The sequence below is a fragment of the Macrobrachium nipponense genome, chromosome 28 (genome assembly GCF_015104395.2).
Source record: "Macrobrachium nipponense isolate FS-2020 chromosome 28, ASM1510439v2, whole genome shotgun sequence".
Taxonomy (NCBI): domain Eukaryota; kingdom Metazoa; phylum Arthropoda; class Malacostraca; order Decapoda; family Palaemonidae; genus Macrobrachium; species Macrobrachium nipponense.
In genome coordinates, this window is record NC_087217.1 from 47,189,886 (window position 1) to 47,211,017 (window position 21,132).

At 35.1% G+C, this 21,132-nt stretch overlaps 1 protein-coding gene across 8 annotated transcripts in view; it reads left to right on the forward strand.

Moving 5' to 3' along the window:
- Nucleotides 1-21,132, forward strand: part of LOC135201726 (pyrroline-5-carboxylate reductase 3-like) — a 50,095-nt gene that overhangs the window by 2,356 nt on the left and 26,607 nt on the right. The window contains exons 1-2 of one of the 8 annotated variants that reach the window (XM_064230906.1): nucleotides 1,198-1,994; nucleotides 5,862-6,001. The exons of 1 other annotated variant lie outside the window; for it this stretch is intronic. In XM_064230906.1, the coding sequence (XP_064086976.1) occupies nucleotides 1,717-1,994; nucleotides 5,862-6,001 (418 nt within the window). In that variant the 5' untranslated portion in view covers nucleotides 1,198-1,716. Of the gene's footprint in view, nucleotides 1-1,189; nucleotides 1,995-5,861; nucleotides 6,002-15,758; nucleotides 16,201-16,842; nucleotides 17,044-21,132 lie in introns of those variants that run through there. 6 more of the 8 variants (XM_064230905.1, XM_064230904.1, XM_064230909.1 and 3 more) reach the window with 6 other exon arrangements.

Genomic DNA, 21,132 nt, shown 5'->3' on the forward strand with positions numbered 1-21,132 from the left:
ACGGGCGTCTTAACGGCGTGAATATTGAGACACTTATGCATACGAGAACTCAAAACATTTTTTTTTTCTTATAAAAACCTCTACTTTATCTAGTCGAAGCCACATTCGATAACCCAAAACAGAAATATTAACTGTGATTTATACTGTCTGTCGTTACGAATTATAAGAAAATAATAGCGGTAAACATAAGATATCGCGCTCAGAACCAAACATTATTTTGTAAAATAGTAGCTGTTTTTGTGGTTTCATCACCCTGGTGATAGATGGTGCTGAGAGCGCGTCCACGAAACTCTAAGATGAGAAAACGGGCTGGAAATGGTGGCGTCGAGTAACTAGCGCCATCTATTGTCATGTTGTTTTACCACAGATTATTCGCATAATAATACAATTAATTAATTTAATTCACGAAACGATCTTTTGCAGAATACAAGTATGCATAAATTTCAAAACTTATTTGTAGATTATCAACGTAATATTAGTTCTGTAGTTCTTTTTATCATTATTTTTTCGCTTTCCATTAAATGGCTGGAGGTCTAACTGGTTACAAGATAATTAGATATTACCAACTCGCAACCATAACGTTCATTACGAGAACTTTAGGTTCTAGGTAAACGTTCACAAACTACAGCCTTTCATTGACGAACATTGATTGATGTTAAAACGTTTCCAGACAAACGTCCATTGAAGCGAGATCGTTTGTAGACTTAGCCAATGTCCGTCCAATAGGCTATACCTAAGCATATAGTATGTGTACATACCTCTTATTTTATACGTCAGTACTTGTTTGTGGAATCTTTCATATTTTGCAGAAAAGGTAGTAAAAGCGTACAATTTGCGTATACATGTAACCACATTACGTAAATATTTGTTTGCTAAACTTAAGCAACTGTTTGGCGCACTCACACTCGGGTCTTTGAATCGTGTTTTGTAGACAAAAAACGATATAAACGACAGGTTTGGGTACATATACATCACGAAATACATGAATAATAGTTTGTGCAATGCGTTGGCCACATGTTAATTGGGAACATGCTACACAAACGCTGGTATCTAAGCAAACAGCGTTTTGTACGCGGACAGTAAACGCTCAGTTTGTCTGCATTTCATAATGAACGGCCATTTTAGGTGTCTGCATTTCATCACAAACGTCCAGCTTGTGTTTCTGCATTTCATCACAAACATCAAGTTTGTGTTTCTGCATTTCATCACAAACGTCCAGTTTGGGTGTCTGGATTTCATCACAAACGTCCAGTTTGTCTACATTTCATAATGAACTCCAGTTTTAATGTCTGCCTTTCATCACAAACGTTCAGTTTGTGTATACATTCAACTACATACGTCAAAATTTCGTATGTGCAAATCGCCCTCGGCCACCTGTTGGCACACAAGCGGCGTATCAACTTCGGGTCGAAACTGGCTCGTCTTCCTCACTCGATCTCGAGCGGTAAACAAAGCCCGTGGCTGGCGGCCTTGGCGTGATCTAGCCACGATGAGTCTGAAACGCAGCCAACGTCGGCGAGTTCCTCCTGCAGCCATCAAGATCGAAAGGGAGTCGAGCCCCGAACCCGAAGACGAGGTGCCCCTGGCGCAGATCGACATCGAGCCGGAATCCAGCGAGGACGAGTCGGACGACGAGGCGCCTGCAGAAAGGAAGAAGATCAAGAAGGAGCCGCCGTCGGGAGGCGGCTACAGGTACCCTCGGAAATTCAACCCGCGATGGCTGTCCATCGACGAAGTCAAGGACTGGATCCATCCTCTGAAGATGGACCCCCGCCACGTCTGGTGCAAATACTGCAAGAAAAAGATCAGGGCGCACCTGACGGACATGAGGACCCACAACAAGACCAAGAAACATCACCGGAACATGTCCACCGTCAGACCCGAGATCCCCGCCGAACTTCAAATGCCTCCCAGCGGCTTCCCGGAAAACGTTCCCTCCAACAACATCGTCATCACGTTCCCTTCGCAGAAGAACAGCTCGCAAGAGGTCATAGGTGAGTATGGATTATTTATTATTATTTAATTAATTAACACTTAAAATATTGTTAGTTTAAATTGATTTCGAGTGGCCCCGTGTCGCTGTAGTGTGATTAGTAGTCCGATTCGGGCTGCGAGAACATAACGGAACACCCCCGAGACGTTTTTCGTTTCCGGAAGGGTAACTTGAAACGTTTCTTTTTTTTTCGAAACTTCTCTCAAATTTCAATTTTTACCCAACACAGTTTGAACCCAGGCTTGTATGTAGCAATTTTTAAACAAAAGAAGGGTTAATTATTGTCGTAAGGTATTTTATTATCTTTTCAAGGTAGTACTTAATAGCTAACACAAGAACCATAATAGGTAGTATATCAACCGCCTGCATATATTCATTTAAATTATTTTCTTCATTTTTATTCGTTTTTCGACCACGATCACAAGTCAGTTTGGAAAATATTTGGCTAAATGAATAATGATGATAACAAACTTGAAAATCCTGAAAATGGGGATATATGTTAATTATAGGGATGCGTCCAGACCCCACATAGTAACCTATCCACCTGGTCCTACTTATATGAAGGGGGTGCCCAGTGCCCCTGGAACCTCCAACCTTTGTGAAATATGTTATACACTGTCAGTTATTGGGATACATCCCCGCCTAACCTAATTTAGGCTGTTGAGCCCTTCCTGGCCCAGGATTTTATTTCCCACTCAGGACCTTAACCTGATCTATGCTAGAAAGTGTGCCTGGTAATTGCGATGGTAGATCCTTACTTAACCTAAGGTGCTGTGTTCTATAGGGTAAATGACCGAAGGGCAACAAAGCGGCCATCTCTCTCGGAAGTCGGCCACTTCCCGAAAAAGCGCTTGAATTATGCCATCATTCTGTAATTTCGGAGAAAACACTTCGAGAGGAACGTAGATGTCTCGGTGTGCTGTCAGAATGGGCCACAACTCATGACTGATGCTCATGGCAGCGAATTGAAGTACGTTTTCAGGAAGGTGGCCGCATTCCGGGATCGGTGGCCGCTATGTCGCCGCTCGATCATTTACCCTAGGGCGGGGGTCGTAATATCCAGAACCTACCATGGAGTTATTATAGGCTACATACATTAATTTTTAAGGGTAATTTCGTACTTGGAAGACTTGAAATAATTCCGTTTAATATAGTCGTTACCAACAAAAATAAGCATAAGTGGCTTTTCACTCAAATTTAGAAACATGGTAGGATTAATCCCGTATTAGCAAAAAATTAAATTATTGCTGCTTTAAAATGTTTTCAACACAAGGCTTTTTATTTGGGATTATGCACAAGTATCTACATTATTCTAACCTGGCTGTCTCAGTGTCTGGGTCTATCCTGGTATCTACTTATCACTGTTACTATCTTAAAAGATTCACCATGTATTTAAAAAAAATGTATATATCTATTTGTCTGTTAATTTCTTTTTCTTTTATAATAATTGATCTCTTTCTGCATTTGCAATTATCTTCTGTAACATCTGTCAGTGAATGCTGTATTCTTTGGCAACTTGAATTTTAAGTCAGTGGCTCCTGTAAAGAAAATTTACAAATTGTCCATAAGTACTGATTTCTGTATTAAACTTCTTTCTGTTGTGTCACATAGAACAACTTTTCTCTCATGGCAATATCTTCATAAATGCATATAATGGATTGATTTTCTTTGTATCAGTCAATCACAGAGTGAAATCTATCTGGCATAATGTTGTTAGGAAAGCAGCAAAACACTAGAGGTAAACAAAATGTAAAAAGTTAGGTAAGAGGGTCCTGGGTATGCAAAACAATTCTTGATCAGGTAGGATGCTGTGTCATAGGTTGGGTAAGGTTAGGATATATCCTGCAAGTATTTTGGCATTGTTTGTATTTAAGGTTAAGTGGAGAACAGGTAGGATATATGCCTTTAATTACCGATGCCATATAATTTTTATCTCATAATAACTTTTAGTGATTACTTTACACGATTGAGCCATATTTGGTAATTAATATTATGTCTTTACCCAGCTTATCCATATTTGGTACTGACTTTACCGAGCTGTTGCTTCTGTGATTTGAGTACGTTTCATCATTGCTTTGGTGTAATTCTCTCATTATTTTTTCCCGTGGCCTATCAAAATTTCTTGAAATTTGTACATAAAAACTGGAGAAATTAGATTGAAAATAAAGGGATACTAGTATGATGGCAGCAATAATTTGAAAAATACTCAAAAGAGGATAAAAGGGTAAAAGGTCCCCAGGAAAATGAAAAATTTAAAAACCCGAAGACTGTCTAGAATAGCAAGTGACTTGAAAGTTGTGCTGATACTGTCATCCATGTGCTTATTTGAATGTGTATATGAAAACCTGATGAAGGAAGAGTTAGAAGGAAGCCGAAGATGGGGAAAGGGGAATTGAGCCAAAGAGTAATGGTGTGCTAATGAAAAGGGGATGTATTGCAATGTAAAAATTACAGAAGTAACTACTTAAGCATGTTATAAAAATATTGGAAAAGTTGTTAGTGTAAAGGCTTTGGAAAATTGTCATTATGGCTTCGCGCTGGAAAGATCAGCTGTGGAAATGGTCTTTATAAAGAGATAAATATGGAAAATTATTATCAAAGAGGAAAACATACACCATGTTCATTTATCTAAAAAAAAACCATGTTCAATCATTTTAATTCCTATAATATTCCCTTCTATATATATATATATATATATATATATATATATATATATATATATATATATATATATATATATGTATTATGTATATATATATATATATATATATATAATATATATATATATATATATATATATATATATATAATACACACACACACATATATATATATATATATATAATATATATATATATATATATATATATATATATATATATATATATATATATTCCTTTGAAGTACTTCACAGTGTTGAAAATACATATCTTACAAGTGGCTTCGGCGCCGTTGTACTAAAGGCAAGACCTCTTCCATGCTACGTAACAAATGGAAAATTCTTTCGTGTATGTAATATATGTACTAAATGCAAATATTGCAACAACCTGTTGCCAAAAGTAGATGTAGAATGTTTTGTGTTGTTTTGAGAGGAGTTCCTCCGAGACATAAGAATTGAAATATTACCGCCCATAAGGAAAGTCCCCACAGTGTTGCTAAGCGTAGGGTACATGCGTTGTGCAGTAGGGATAGGGAAAACCTAGGGTAGCAATCTGTTTTTCGTAGGAAAAGTTAGCGAATCGAGTAAAATCAGTCTTGGTGTATTTTTCCTTTGTTTTAGTTGAAATTTTAATGTTTAAATTTTTCAAACATCGAATAAACTGGTTGTCCGCCATTTAAATTTTAAGAATGACGTGGTGAAATGGAGTTGACGAATAAAGAAATCCCTAGACTACTTTTTTTCACGTAACGACAGGTTGACCCTAACTCACACTTTACTTCTATGAAGCAAATCCAACCAACACTTGAGAAAATAAAGGAAATAAAACAGAGCATGATGAAAACAAAGGAACATGGCAGGTTCGACGTGACATCAAAAGAAGAAGAATAGACATCTGGGTTACCGATCGAGGTAGGGCTGAGGTAGGGTAGGTGCTTGTAGGTGGTAGCGTTATGGCTGTCCCTCGATACTTAGGAATACCCTACGCCAATCAAGTCGAGTTTGCGTGTGATTTAAGCTTCGTTATGCGCTTTTAGACCGTTTCTGTTTAATCTGGGACAAACTGTTACATTAACATAGCCCAAACATGTTTAGCCTTCCGGAAAGCAGAGATTACCGCTGCCAGAGATACAGGAAGGAGTGGGAGAAGGAAATCTGGGCACGAGGATGGCTGTCTCCTGGTGGAAATGAAAATAAGGCTTATTGCAGAGCGTGCGACAAGGAATTGACGGCCGGCAAGTCTGAACTCTTTAGGCACGCCAACTCTCGCATCCACGAGAAGCATCTTCAGTACTGCAAGTTAATGCCATGTATGCCAAAAGGGCCAGTGACTGAGACTGCAATAAAGGGTAATAATCAGTCGTTTCTCTGTATTCATTATTGTAAGCTGTAATTTTTAGATTGTTTTGCAAGGTGCTTGGTTTTTTTTTTTCACTTTCTCTTTATAATTTCATGTTGGAAATTATATGCAGGTAGGGAAAGTAGGGGATAATCGTTAGTTGTTGGCCGGTGGCGTGGCTAAACTTATCATATCTAGCGCATTTGAAGTCGCGAAACTAGCTCGGAATACCGCGTTTCAAATTTTGTGTGTTGTAACTCTCCCCTGTCTCGATTCACGTTAATTTCATTAGAACAGCCAAATGACTATTATTCCCAATATTTTATTCATTTCCATTCAAACTTGACCAACATAACTCTTAAGAAAATGGGAGGCTAAAAATGTGAACGACGATATGGAATTGTTTGGCTTGCACCAATTCCTGCGGCCATAAAATCCTCTGCTGCTTATTATTGCGAACTACTCCACGGTCATTCTTCCGAATATGAAACTGCGATAATATATTAAATATTGCAGAAGAAGAATGCGCCCACATCTTTCAATTAACTTGATGCTAACAAGGGGAAAAGTAATATTTGCCATTATTTAACTATTATTGTTTTTTATTTTATCATTGGAATTTTGATGGCATCATGCTATTCACAGAAAATTAATAAAAGTAGATTTAAAATGTTTTGTTTGAAAAAATAAATAACACTGCTTGTCGGAAAAAGCCAATCCTAAACAAGTATCTTAGAATATACTACTAGAGAAACTTTATGTTTAATGACTGCTTGGAGGAAATCAATGCTAACCAAGTCTTAATGTGAGAAAAATACAGCATAAATGAAATTTATGTGTGACAGAAACCTTGTAGGATTAATTCCGTATTAGTAAAAAATTAAATTATTGCAGCTTTAAAATGTTTTTAACGTGAGCCTTTTTATTTGGGATTATGCTCAAGTACCTACATTATTCTAGCCCGGCTGTCTCACCGTCTGGGTCTATCCTGGTCTCTACTTATCGCTTTTACTACTTTAAAAGATTTCTCATGTATTTAAAAAAAAAAAAAATTATGTATCTCTTTGTCTGTTAATTTCTTTTTATTTTATAATAATTGATCTCTTTCTGTATTTGCAATTATCTTTTGTAACATCTGTCAAATGAATGCTGAATTCTTTGGCAGCTTAAATTTCAAGTCAGTGGCTCCTGTAAAGAAAATTTACAAATTGTCCATAAGTACTGGCATGGTTTCTGTATTGAATTTCTTTCTGTTGTGTCACGTAGAACAACTTTTCTCTCATGGCAATATCTTCATAAAAGCATATACAGGCGGTCCCCGGGTTACGACGGGTCCGGCTTACGACGTTCCGAGGTTACGGCGCTTTTTCTTAAATATTCATTGAAAAATCCGCCCTGGGTTACGACGCTTGTTCCGAGGTTACGACGCTGACGCTTCCGACGCTCCGAGTTTACGACGCTTTTAAAAAACGCATACTATGATAAGAATCCTTCATAGTTTAGCACAGTTTCTCTCTCTCTCTCTCTCTCTCTCTCTCTCTCTCTTTGTATTTTCCAACGAAAATAATCACTAATTAGTGTATTTTGATGTTTATTTTCATGACTAAATACATTTCATAAAATCTAAAATAAATCAGACTACGATCATGAAGCCAACAAAACCGTATGTATTTTTTAGAATTCTTCTTCTGTTTTAATATTACCTTACGTAATGTTTCATTATAGCTGTCAGTAACTCGTATCTCCATAAAAATAATAATTCTCTCTCTCTCTCCTCTCTCTCTCTCTCTCTCTCTCTCTCCTACAAAGATGTATGTTTTTTTGTATGATAAATAAATGATTTACTATTTTCAAATATTAATATTAATTTATACACCAATAATATCAATTCATTAAAGAAATTACCATAGTGAATTAGTAAGATTTTAGCTTATATTTAAAAAATTATGGAAGAATGAAGGAAATCCCAGTCTTCAATGTAACCTTTTCCTCGAGATCCAGGTACTAAAACTGTCATATATATCAAGTTCTGTGACAGCCAGGAGGGGGAAGAGCTGCAGTGTTGCAATGACGTGGTCCTGAAATTTTTACCCCCTTCTCTCTCTCTCTCTCTCTCTCTCTCTCTCTCTCTCTCTCTCTCTCTCTCTCTCTCTCATTTACTGAGACTCGAGATTTTTTATGTACTTGTACTATTTGTTTTTAATACTTTCAAATAATAATAATAATAATAACTGTAATTACAAAATTCATATGTGATAGTATTTTAAAGAAATACAATACGTACTAATCTATCCATGTCACTTTTAATTAAGGTTAACTCTCTCTCTCTCTCTCTCTTCATCTCTCTCTCTCTCCTCCTCTCTTCTCTCTCTCTCTCTTCTCGTCTCTCTCTTTTTGGCCCCACACAAGATAATAATGTGTCATAGTGGTAACTCACTCCCTCTCTTTCGCTGGAAGCGTTATAAGTATTTTTTGAGAGAACAGAGAGAGATAAACACTCTCTCTCTCTCTCTCTCTCTCTTTTTTACCGAGATGAAAGAATTTTTATGGTACTAGTATGTAAATGTTTATTGATAATTTCAGTTATTTAATAATAATAATAAAACTTTAATTACAAAATTAATAATGGTCGTATTTTAAAGAGATGAAAATGACCTTTCCATTTCACTTGTAAGGATAATTCCTCTTTCTTACTGAGATGAGAGAATTTTTATGGTAGATGCATGTGTTTATTATATTTTCAAATAATAATAATAATAATAATAGAAGTAGTAATAATACGATAACTAATTTCAAAAGAAAATTCTTCCCTTTGTCTTTTTCTGTATCAATTTCCCTAACTCAACTCGAGTGACACTCGGAGCTTAATGCCATACAATGGTCAACGAATTTAATGGTTTTATGTATTCTCTCTCTCTCTCTCTCTCTCTCTCTCTCTCTCTCTCTCTCTCTCTCTCTTACTGAGATGAGATCATTTTCATGGACATGTATGTAATAAGTTTATCATTAATATTTTCCAATAATAATACTTATTAACTGTAAGTACAAAATTCATATCTGAGTATTTTAAATACAATAATCATTTCATTTCTCTTTTAAATACTGTAAGGACAATCTCTCTCTCTCTCTCTCCACAAGATACTTGTCATACATTTGGTGTTTCTATTTCTTCCTTTTATCTCTCTCGCTCTCAGCAAAAGAATTGATAGACAGACAAACATAATTGCACAGTCCTCTCTTTCTTTCTTCTCTGGAGAAATATATGTATTTATGGGAGGGGGAAAAAGTTGCCATATACAGTAATTTGTGAATACACAGTGTTGCACATGAAAAAAGTAAATTAGTGATAATTTTAGAGATACGGCCCTAAGAAAAATTGCAAATTAGTAGTGAAATTTTCCCTGTGGACATGTTTTCAAGAACGTCGTTCCGGCTTACGACGATTTTCGGGTTACGACGCGTCTTAAGAACGGAACCCCCGTCGTAACCCGGGGACCGCCTGTAATGGATTGATTTTCTTTGTATCAGCCAATCACAGAGTGAAATCTATCTGGCATAATGTTTTTAGGAAAGCAGCAAAAAGCTTTAGGTGAACAAAAAGTACAAAGTTAGGTAAAAGGCTCCTGGGTATGCAAAACAATTCTCGATCAGGCAGGATACTGTGCCATAGGTTAGGTAAGGTTAGGATGTATCATTACAAGTATTTTGGCATTGTTTGTACTTAAGGTTAAGTGGAGTCCAGGCCTATGGGATAGGTAGGATATATGCCTTTAATTATTGTTGCCATATTGACCTGCCTTATGTATTTTTATTTCATTGTGACTTTCAGTGATTAATGCATACAGTATCTTGTCTTTATCCAGCTTATCCATATTTGGTATTGACTTTAACGAACTGATGCGATGTGTTTTAAGTGTATTTCATCATTGCTTTTGGTGTAATTCTCATTTTTGTTTTTCCCTTGGCCTATCAAAATTTCTTGAAATCTGTTGTTTATGTAAAAACTGGAGAAATTAAATTGAAAATAAAAGGATACTAGTATGATGGAAACAGAATTTTGAAAAATATACGTAGAGGATAAATGAAAAATTGAAAACCCCCAAGGCTGTCTAGAATAGCAAGTGACTTAAAAGTTGTGCTGATACTGTCATCGATGTGCGTACATGAATGTGTATATGAAAAACTGATGAAGGAAGAGTTGTAAGCAGAAGATAGGGCAAAAGAGCCAAAGAGTAATGGTATGCTAAGGAAAAGAGGATGTATTGCGATGTGAAAATTACAGAAGTAACCACTCTAGCATATTATAAAAACATTGGAAAAGTTGCTAGGGAAAAGGCTTTGGAAAATTGTCATTATGGCTTCGTGCTAGAAATATCAGCTGTTGAAATGGTCTTTATAAAGAGAAAAATATGGAAAAATTATCAGCTAAGAGGAAATCATACACCATGTTCATGTAGCTTGAAAAAGCAGTTGATGAAAGAGCACTTAATAAGAAAAATAAATTAGCCCTTCATATTGGGCTCCATTTTGGCAGCGTTTACTGAACAGTAGTAATACATCACTACGTACTTGGAGTGGTGGATGTGAAATTCACGTTGCTGAAGGAGGTGAATCATGAAGTGGAAGATTTCCCATGCCACAAAAGGAACCTTTTCGTGAACATAGGAAAAATCACTTGTGATAAAATATTTTAACCCGCCCGAAACTTTTATGGAACAATTGCATTGCCACTGATTGACATGAGGTTCTTAGACAAGGCGTTTGGCAGGTCAGGCATTCAGTCATAAGGAATTGCTCCATGACCTTTAGATATTGTTTGTTAAGTTATTTTTACTGAAATAGATAAAGATATTTTAGACCAAGTCTGCAACACCTGAATTCAAGGAAGCCATCTGAGGATCGAGTATTGGTTTGTAAAATGTGAGCATAGTCTGAAAACGTGGGAACTTAACCATGAAAGTTCTTTTTATGTTTTTATAGACTAGAAGCATTGTTTTTAAAAGTTATATATATATAATTATATATATATTATATATATATATATATATATATATATACATTATATATGTATATATATATATATACAGTGGTACCTCGACATACGAAAGGCTCAACTTACGAAAAACTCGAGATATGAAAGCAAATACGAAAAATTTTACAGCTCTACATACGAAAATTGCTCAAGTTACGAAAGGTTGTTGCTGTAAAGTCCCGAGATTCGCCCGGACCACCGAGAACAATTTTAAAACTCCTGCGCCGCCAACTGAGTAAACTCGCCACCATCCTCCCACTCTCCCATTGGTTCCTGATGCTAGTCACCCCATAAGATCCTGCTCTCCTATTGGTCAGCATCTACCCCTTGTGCTTTTAAGTATTCTATTGGTAAAAGAATGCTGTAAATTGAAAAACTTATTCATGCAATATATTTAATTAAAAAAAAAACATTAGGTAAAAATAGAATAAAGAATAGAAATGAATGGTTATTGTACTGTTTGGTAGTTTCAGTAGTTGAAGAGAGATAATGAAAATTTATGGCTTACTGTGTATACTAGGAAAAGTGATTGCTTGGCGATCGTTTGGAAGCTTTTTTTTTTTTTTTTTAATTATTTTAGTTAATGGTTACTTAATAATTATTTGAAATGAGTACAGGCAGTCCCTGGGTTACGACGGGGGTTCCGTTCTTGAGACGCGTCATAAGCCGGAACATCGTCAAAAATCCTAAGAAAACTTAACTTTTAATGCTTTGGGTGCATTGATAACTATGTAAACTGCATTCTTATGGCATTTTTCATAAAAAAAACTTCAAATCTTGATTATTTTGCATTTTTGGTGTCATATTTCATCTGCCAGATGGGCGTTGTAGGCGTCGTAACCCTGGAAATAACGTCTGATGAATATGATTGAAAAGCGTCGTAACCTCGGAACGTCGTAAGCCAAGACCGTCGTAACGCATGTACATGCAATATATTTAATAAAAAAATTGTGAACTAGATATCTTAAAATATAAAATAAATCAGACTGCCAACAAATACGTATTTTTTAGAATTTTTCTTCTGTTTTAATATTACGTTACGTATATGTTTCATTATAGCTGTCAGTAACTCGGTATCTCCATTAGGTAAAGATAGAATAAAGAATAGAAATGAATGGTTATTATACTGTTTGGTAGTTTCATTAGTTGAAGAGAGATACTAATGAAAATTTATGGCTTACTGTGTCCTAGGAAAAGTGATTGCTTGGGGTTCGTTCGGTACTCGTAAGAGCTGAATGTAAACAATCGATTGGAAAGTTTTTTTTTTGTTTGTTTGTGTATTATAGTTAATGATTAATTAATAATTATTTGAAATGAGTACATACTGATTATTTATACATTTAATTGGCATATTCTAAGCTTTTAGCTTCTTAGGTTTAGATGTCAGAATCATAGACTAGGCTACAGTAGCAACCTCTAACATAGGCTAGGCTTATTGCTAAGGGACATATGCTAAAGTCCTAATATATGCAGTAAAAATGGGGATGAACATTATATGCAGTTGAATATTACTCAAGTATGTACAGTATTTTGCCTTTTTGGAGTCATATTTCTTCCATCGGATCGGCGTTGTAACCCTAGAACATGTGTTTTAGGCCTGGAAATATAATTTACTGGTGTGTTTTTGGAGGGCTTGGAACGGATTAGCCATTTTACATGTAAAATGTGGCCCAAGATACGAAAACCTCATGATACGAAGGGCGCCTCGGAACGGATTAATTTCGTATCTCAAGGTACTACTGTATATATATATATATATATATATATTATATATATATATATATATATATATATATATATATATATAGTAGGGAATATTATAGAAATAAAAAAGATTGCACATGTGCAAAACTCTGCATTGTTAAGATCTCAGTGAGGACCAGTACCTGCGTACTTAGAGATAAAAGTGAACTTAGGCCACCCATGAAATCTTTTTCCATTATCCAGTAAATATTTGGAAATATGTTAACTGTAAATTAAATTCAACCCCATTAGGAAAGGTATGCGGCCATCATGTTTGAACCCTTAGTATAGTATATGTTGCTTGAATCAACTTTAGCAAGATAATGGTTCGTCATTTCTAAGCAAGCTTTAGTAATCTCATTGCCTAGGTTGTGGTTTTGCTTGGCTTTAGATCCAAGATAACAGGACGTGGCCGTTTTTTTTATATACATATAGTACATCATTTAACAGGGCATAGCATGTTATAGTGTACTACTTTTAGCCTAAGTGACTGCAGAAAAAATTGTGATTTTTACTAATATGCGCTTAGATTAACCTGTATAATGTGTGAAAGTAATCTTTATGGAAATTTGATCCTAATGTCTTTATAAGAAAACTTTCTTGTTATACTTGTGTGTCCACATGATGGATGATATTGATGGTACAAGAAAATACAGTTATTATATTTTTTTTGTTTTTTTTTTTACGGTAAGCTTAGGTTTTGCTTTATGTTATATATATATATATATATATATATATATATATATATATATATATATATATATATATATATATATATATATATTGGTATTTCTACAGAAGCAATCCATGGTGGCCTAGACTATGGGAATTGATGTTTTCCTGTGTTATTTTACTTACTGAATAAGAATTTAAAGTAATATTTATTCGGACGACTGTAATTAACCCCCAGTGGCCAGTACTAAACACGGCGAAATACATTGGACGCCCCAATCCCTAGTGGATGTCATCTCCGTGGTTACATTCCTTGCAGTTCGTATGGAACTATTATTTAGAATTACCCTGCAAGAAACGTAACCGCGGTTACGACATCCACTAGGGATTGGGGCGTCCAAAGTATTTTGCCGTGTTTAGTACTGGCCCCTGGGGGTTAATTACACTCGTTCGAATAAATAAGACTTGAAATTCTTGTTCAGGAGGTAAAACTGCATAGAAAAACCGCAACTGCCATAGTCTGGGCCGCTGCGGATAGGTACCCGAGATACGACCATTCTATAGTAATATCTATCATAGAGATATATACTAATATATATATATATATATATATAGCATATATATGAGAGATATACAGATATTATATTATTAGTTTAAACAATATATAATAGGGAGTAGATATATACATATAATAAGAACAGATTAGATACGATAGATATAAGAATATCTAAATTAGATATAGATAGAGATAAGATAAGAGTATATTATATTATAATATAGATATATGTATTATATCTAGATGATAGTGTTAGTATATATATATATATATATATATTATATATATACATATACTAAAAAAAAATATATATTGTTAAATATAGATATATATATATATTATATATGATATAATATCTATATCTAAGATAATATCTATATAGATATCTCATAATTCTATCAATATGCTATTATCACTATATATATATAATAATATATAATATATAAAATAATCCATATATAAAACAAGTCTAAAAATAAAATTAATATTAATTACAGTATTATTATTAATAGTTATATAATATATATAAAGTGAATATAATATATAATGGTCATATAATATAGATATATAATATATAATATATATCTACATTATAATTATGGTAAAATAATTATTAATATATTATTAATAATATATAATATTAATATAATATAGATATATATATTATATATATATACATATATATTCTATATAATATATATTATTATATATATTTATATGTATATAATACATATTATATATAATGTTATTATATTATATGAATTATATATATATAATTTAATATATTTATATTATTTACAGTTAAATATAATATAATATATAATTATATATATATCTATATATATATATATATATATATATATATATATATATATAAATATATATATATAGCATATATAATATTATATATATTTATATAAATATATAGATAGATAGTGTGTGTGTATGTGTATGTGTGTATAATAGAAATTCTACTTCATAAATGATGCTCAAGTAGTTAGAAAGGTGTGTTTATTGAAGCCAATGCGTACTAATTGGAAAAAAAATATAGACCAAAGTGTGTGAAAGGATTAATAGAAAACAGGAAATTGAATGTTGTACCGGATCTTAAGGTACTTCAGTGTTGAAGGATACATAATTACAAGTGACTGTGGCGCCGTTGTAAAGGCAAGACCACTCCCTTGCTACGTAACTGAAATGAAAAATTCTTTGTTATATATAATATATTTTTTAAATGCCAATATTGCAACAATCTGCTGCCAAAAGTGGATGAAGAATATAATTGTGCTGTTTAAGAGGAGTCCCTCGGAGACGTAAGAATTGAAATACCGCCCATGAGGAAAGTCCCCACAGTGTTGCTAAGCGTAGGGGATGTGCGTTGTCCGGTAGGGATAGGGAAAATGTATGGTGGCAATCTGTTTATCGTAGGGAAAAATTGGCGAATCGAGTAAAAGCAGTCTAGGTGTACTTTTCCTTTGTTGTAATAGAAATTTTAATCGTTGCATGTTTAAAAAATCTAATTAACCGGTTGTCCGCCATTGTAAGTTTTAAGAATGACGGGAGGAAACGGGGTTGACGATTAATGAAATCCCTAGACTCCTTTTTTCCGCTTAACTGCAGGTTGAAAGTAACTCACACTTTACTTCTATGAAGCAAATCACACTAACACTTGAGAGTGTAAAGGTAACAAAACAGAACACGAAGAAAAAGGAACATGACAGGGCTCGACGTAATATCAAAAGAAGAAGAATAGCATCTGGTTTACCGATCGAGGCCGTAGCCGCCCGTAGGTGCAAAGTTGGTGGGTAGCATGTGGCTTGTCCCTTGATACTTAGAAATACCCTACGCTAATCAAGTCGAGTTTGCTTGTGATTTAAGGTTCGCTGGGCGATTTCAGACTGTGACTGTGTAATCTGGGACAATCTGTTTCATTAACTGAGCCCAAGCATGTCCAGCGTCGCGGAAAAGAAAGGTTACCGCGGCCAGAGATACAGGAAGGATTGGGAGATGGAAATCTGGGCACAAGGATGGCTGACCCGTGGCAGGAGTGATTATAAGGCTTATTGCAGAGCGTGCGACAAGGAATTGACGGCCGGCAAGTCTGAACTCTTGAAACACGCCGCGTCTGATACCCACAAGAATCATCTTGGGTTCAAGTCAATGCCATATATGACAAACATGCCAGTGACGGAGACTGTAGTAGAGGGTAATAAACAGTTGTTTTTGTGTTCATTAATGTGAGCTGTAATTTGTCGATTGGTTTTGCAAGGGTGTACGTTTTTTTTACTCTTTATAATTTCAGGTTGGAAATTAAGTGCAGATAGGGAGAGTAGGGAAAAATCGTTAGTTGTAGGGCGAAAGCCTTTGGCGTGGCTACACTTATCATATCTAGCTCTTTTGAACTTACGAAACTAGCTCGGAATACCTCGTTTCAAATTTTGTGTAATGTAACTCTCCCCTGTCTCGATTCACGTAAATTTCATTAGGACAGCCAAATAGAATATTCATTTTCATTAAAGCTTGATCAGCATAAGGAAATGGAAGAAAGATTCATGAACGACGATATCGAAATGTTTGGCTTACGACAGTTCCCGCCGCCAAAAATATTCGGGTGCTTATTATTGCGAACTACTCCACAGTCATGTTTGCGAATATCAAACCGCAATAATAAGCTAAACATCGCAGAAGAATAATGCGCCCACGTTTCAAGAAAGGAGATTGGCTTGAGTCTAATAGAAATATTCCTTACGCGACTCAATGACGTCGCTATTTCTGGCCGCGCTCTTTTCGGCGGATCGGGTTATGGCGGAAATTGTAGGGTATTCCGGGCTCGTTTGCTGTACCCCCTGATCAGCTGATCTAAGCTGTCACTTGTGTCACTTCGCTCGTCACACTCACTCACTGTAGGTGCTGTTGCCGATGTAACAGGAGGACGTCCACGATCAATAAGCGAAGGAGGGAAAACGCCGATCGAGTTCTTATACTATATAGTAGAAAGCCGTGATGGGTGTATCTGGTGATGATAACGTGCAGCCCGAAGCCGATACAGGCAAGATATAAATATCATCAACCGTCATTTTCAACCATCATTTTTGCTGCCCAATCCATGCCCACGCGACATTGGAATTTGTAGCATACCTATGATAATTTTCTACAACAAAATATTCTTATGATAATAACCCTTTGATTGCAGGTTAGGCTAGTTAAGGCGTAATAAAATTTCAAGAAAGTGTTTGCTCAAATGTGATATTAGTGTGTGTGTGTGTATAGTATATATATAATATATATAATAATATATAATATATAATACATACATACTACATACATACATACATACATACACTCATACATAATCTACGGCACATGTTCTAGGCAATATTTATTCATATAACAAGTAACCCTTTGACTGCACGTTAGGCTAGTTAAGGCCTAATATAGGGTATTCATATAAATTTCAAGAATATTGTTTGCTTCCATGGGGTAGCTCTATATATAGTATATTATATATATATATATATATATATATATATATATATATATATATATATATTTATTACTATTCTGAGCAATACTGTTCAATTATAGATACCACAAGAACAATTACTAGACTTGATGTTCTAGGCAATACCGTTAGATTAAAATTAACACGAGAACAATCACTAGACCTGATGAGTTGTTACGTAAGTACTCCAGAGGGTAACATAGGCTAGCATTGAATAATCAGGGTAATTGGGTTAAATACAGTTGCCTAATTGTACATTTTTACATATTACTTAAGACCCACCTGCTCTATGCAATTTTGGCATTGCCTTATACAATCGTTGTGTTTCAACAAGAATTAGGGTTGCTAGATACATTGAAAATGCAACAGAACTCCTTGGACTTTTTTAGTATATGATCATTTTCTACAACATATATTCATATAATAAGTAACCCTTTGACTGCAGGTTAGGCTAGTTATGGCATAGTATAGGGTATTCATATAAATTTCAAGGTATTGTTTGCTTCTATGGGATATATACATATATATACTATATTCTAGGCAATACTGTTAGATTATAAATGAGAACAATCACTAGACATGATGAGATGTCATGCAAGTACTCCAGAGGGTAACAGGGTTTTTCGTAGGCTAGCATTGAATAATCAAGGTAACTTGTTTAAATACAGTGGCCAAGTTGTGCGTTTTTACATTTTATATAAGATCCACCTGCTCTATGCAAATTTTGCATTGCCTTATACAATCCTTGTGTTTCAGCAAGAATAGGGGTTGTCTTTGCATAATATATGGCTGTAGCAATGTGTACAAAGCTAGAAAAAAATTTTAATTGCCAAGGAGATAGTAGCCCATTATTTTTTACAAGACTAGGCTTGCTTGCTTTTTTTTTTCAGTGGAAATGTGCTTTTGTTCCTTTGTACATGAAGCTAGCTTAAAGAAGATCAAACTTTCTGGGCAGTGTAATGGGTAATTTTAAAGTTCAGGACTTCCACTTTCATCTCTTGGGACAACTGACTGTAAAAATATCTTAAGGGATTGAATGCTTCATTTGGTACACAATTTCTAGGGTACAGCTTAAAATTAAGTGCCTCAGTGGAATGGCCAGTATGGTCTTGGCTTGCCACTTCGGTGACCACGAGTTCAATTCTTGGGCATATGATTGAGGAGTCAGAAATGTGTATTAATGGTGGTAGAAGTTTGATCTTGACGTGGTTCAGAAGTCACGTACAGCTGTTGGTCCCGTTGCTGGATAACCACTGGTTCCTTGCAACGTAAAAACACCATACAAACAAAAACAATACAGGCGGTCCCAGGGTTACGATGGGGGTTCCGTTCTTGAGACGCGTCGTAAGCCAAAAATCGTCGTAAGTCGGAACATCGTCAAAAATCCTAAGAAAACCTTACTTTTAATGCTTTGGGTGCATTGAAAACTATGTAAACTGCATTCTTATGGCATTTTTCATCAAAAAACCTTCAATTATATTATTTTGCATTTTTGGTGTCATATTTCATCTCCCAGATGAGCGTTGTAGGCGTCGTAACCCTGGAACATGCGTCGTAACCCTGGAAATAACGTCTATTGACAAGTGTCGTAACCTCGGAACGCCGTAACCCGGGGACTGCTTGTACTGCTTAAATTTTTGTCATTCAGAAATTTTGAATTAGGCTTATGTCTGATAATTTTTATCCATGAATTTTGTGCGCAGAATTTCTAACATTATTATTTGGGCACACCACTCATTTATAACTTCCCTCTACCTCTACTTCAAACATTAATGAAGCATTAGGAAAAATAAGTGGACCATGTGTGTAATCTCCATAATCACTAGAAGAAGAGGTCATGATTGGTTTGGATTAGCTTTTCCCATTTTGGGGTTGGATGAATCAAGTTTCCTCTCTCTACCCTCTCTGTTTTGTTGTTTGTTGTTACTCTTGAGACCTGGGATACTTAAACATTATAGTTTCATTGCTGTTGAGTAGCATGTAGGACCATTTTTGTTATTTAATTGCAGAATGTGTCGTGTAAAAGTTAGGTATATCTTAGTTTTACCAGACCACTGAGCTGATTAACAGTTCTCCTAGTGCTGGCCCGAAGGATTTGATATTTTAACGTGGCTTAGGAACCAATTAGTTACTTAGCAATGGGACCTACAGCTTAGCGTGGGATCTGAACCGCATTATGTCAAGAAATGAATTTCTATCACCAGAAATAAATTCCTTTGATTCCGCGTTGGCCGAGCCGAGAATCGAACTTCGGACCACTGGATCAGTAGTTGAGCACGAAAACCATTCGTCCAACAAAGAACTATGAGTCTTGTAAAAATTAGTGAAATTCATAGCCGTGGAAAACAGTACGAGGTAAAGTTTTGAGTGCAGAAATGTCACTTTCAAGTGGCCAAATGGATACCATTTACAGTATTGAGCCTAGGATCCCAAAGTGTCACTGCTTAGGCATTATTGGATGACCGTATAAATTGGTTATCTGTTGGGCTAGTTGCACCATGTATATGTCAACAGTGTAAAATCATTTTCATTCTGAAACTTGCTTGTGTGCACAACATTTTGTCGCAAGTTGCCTTATGGCAGAAATGGCAAAAGAGAGAGGTTGAGATTTGAAATGGCTAAACAGAGTAAGGTTGAGATTTGAAAACTAGGAAATCTGGTCCTTTAATGGCAAAATTGGTATACTATATACCAGTAGTTCTTAGCTTGAGTTAGTGATTCTCAAACGTTCCAGCTTCAGTGCTGTTTTGAGATACAGGCTGGTGTACGGTTCAGGCTATAAAGTATGGTAGTTAAAAAAAAAAAAAAAGGAACTTTATTTCTGGTCGAGATATGATGCAATATTAATATTCTCTGAATAGTTTTTGTTTTCTTAGTTTTAGGATTCTGTACACCCTGCTTGATGATTGTGAAAAGAATATAGTTTTAATTGTCAGTTTTGTGGTTTTAGTATTGAACTCTGTGTACAGTTTGCAGTAAATGTAGTTACAGTACAGGGTTATGAGCCAAATGCCAAACTTGCTTGGTTTGGTTCGGTTCTTGCTCAGAGCACAATATAATTCTCAGATGAACTGTTAAATTGCATTTATAAACTTCTTTCTTCAGTATTTACCTCACATGTGGAACTGTATATACCTCATTATCTGTAGAATCTACTGGTCACTTTTTTTACCAGATACATATGCAACTTTAATAGCCACAATGCTCTCTAACCTTCTTGAATTCTTTGCTCTCTTTTGGATATGCTTTGATAGTGTTTCATTGATGTGTAGCTTATTCTATATATTGTACTTTATACAATATACATACATATGTGGTTTTGTATAATTTATCAAACAGTATTCCATTTGGTTGACTTGAATTTTTATAGATTTAGCATACTATTAAGAACTCTACAGTTTACTATGGCTGAATTGATTTTATGTAAATAGAAATTACATATCCTTGAAGGCTGCTTTTGTATCTACTGTAAATTTAAGTAATTATAATTAAGTCTATGGGAAAAGTTTGTGTGGTAGATGGAATTTCTCAGTTATTTTTAGAATATACCACATTGCTGAAAGACGACGGAGTAACTACTTTTTAAGTCACTGCAATTCTTCATCACAACTTTATGGCTATTCCTTTTGTTTCAGT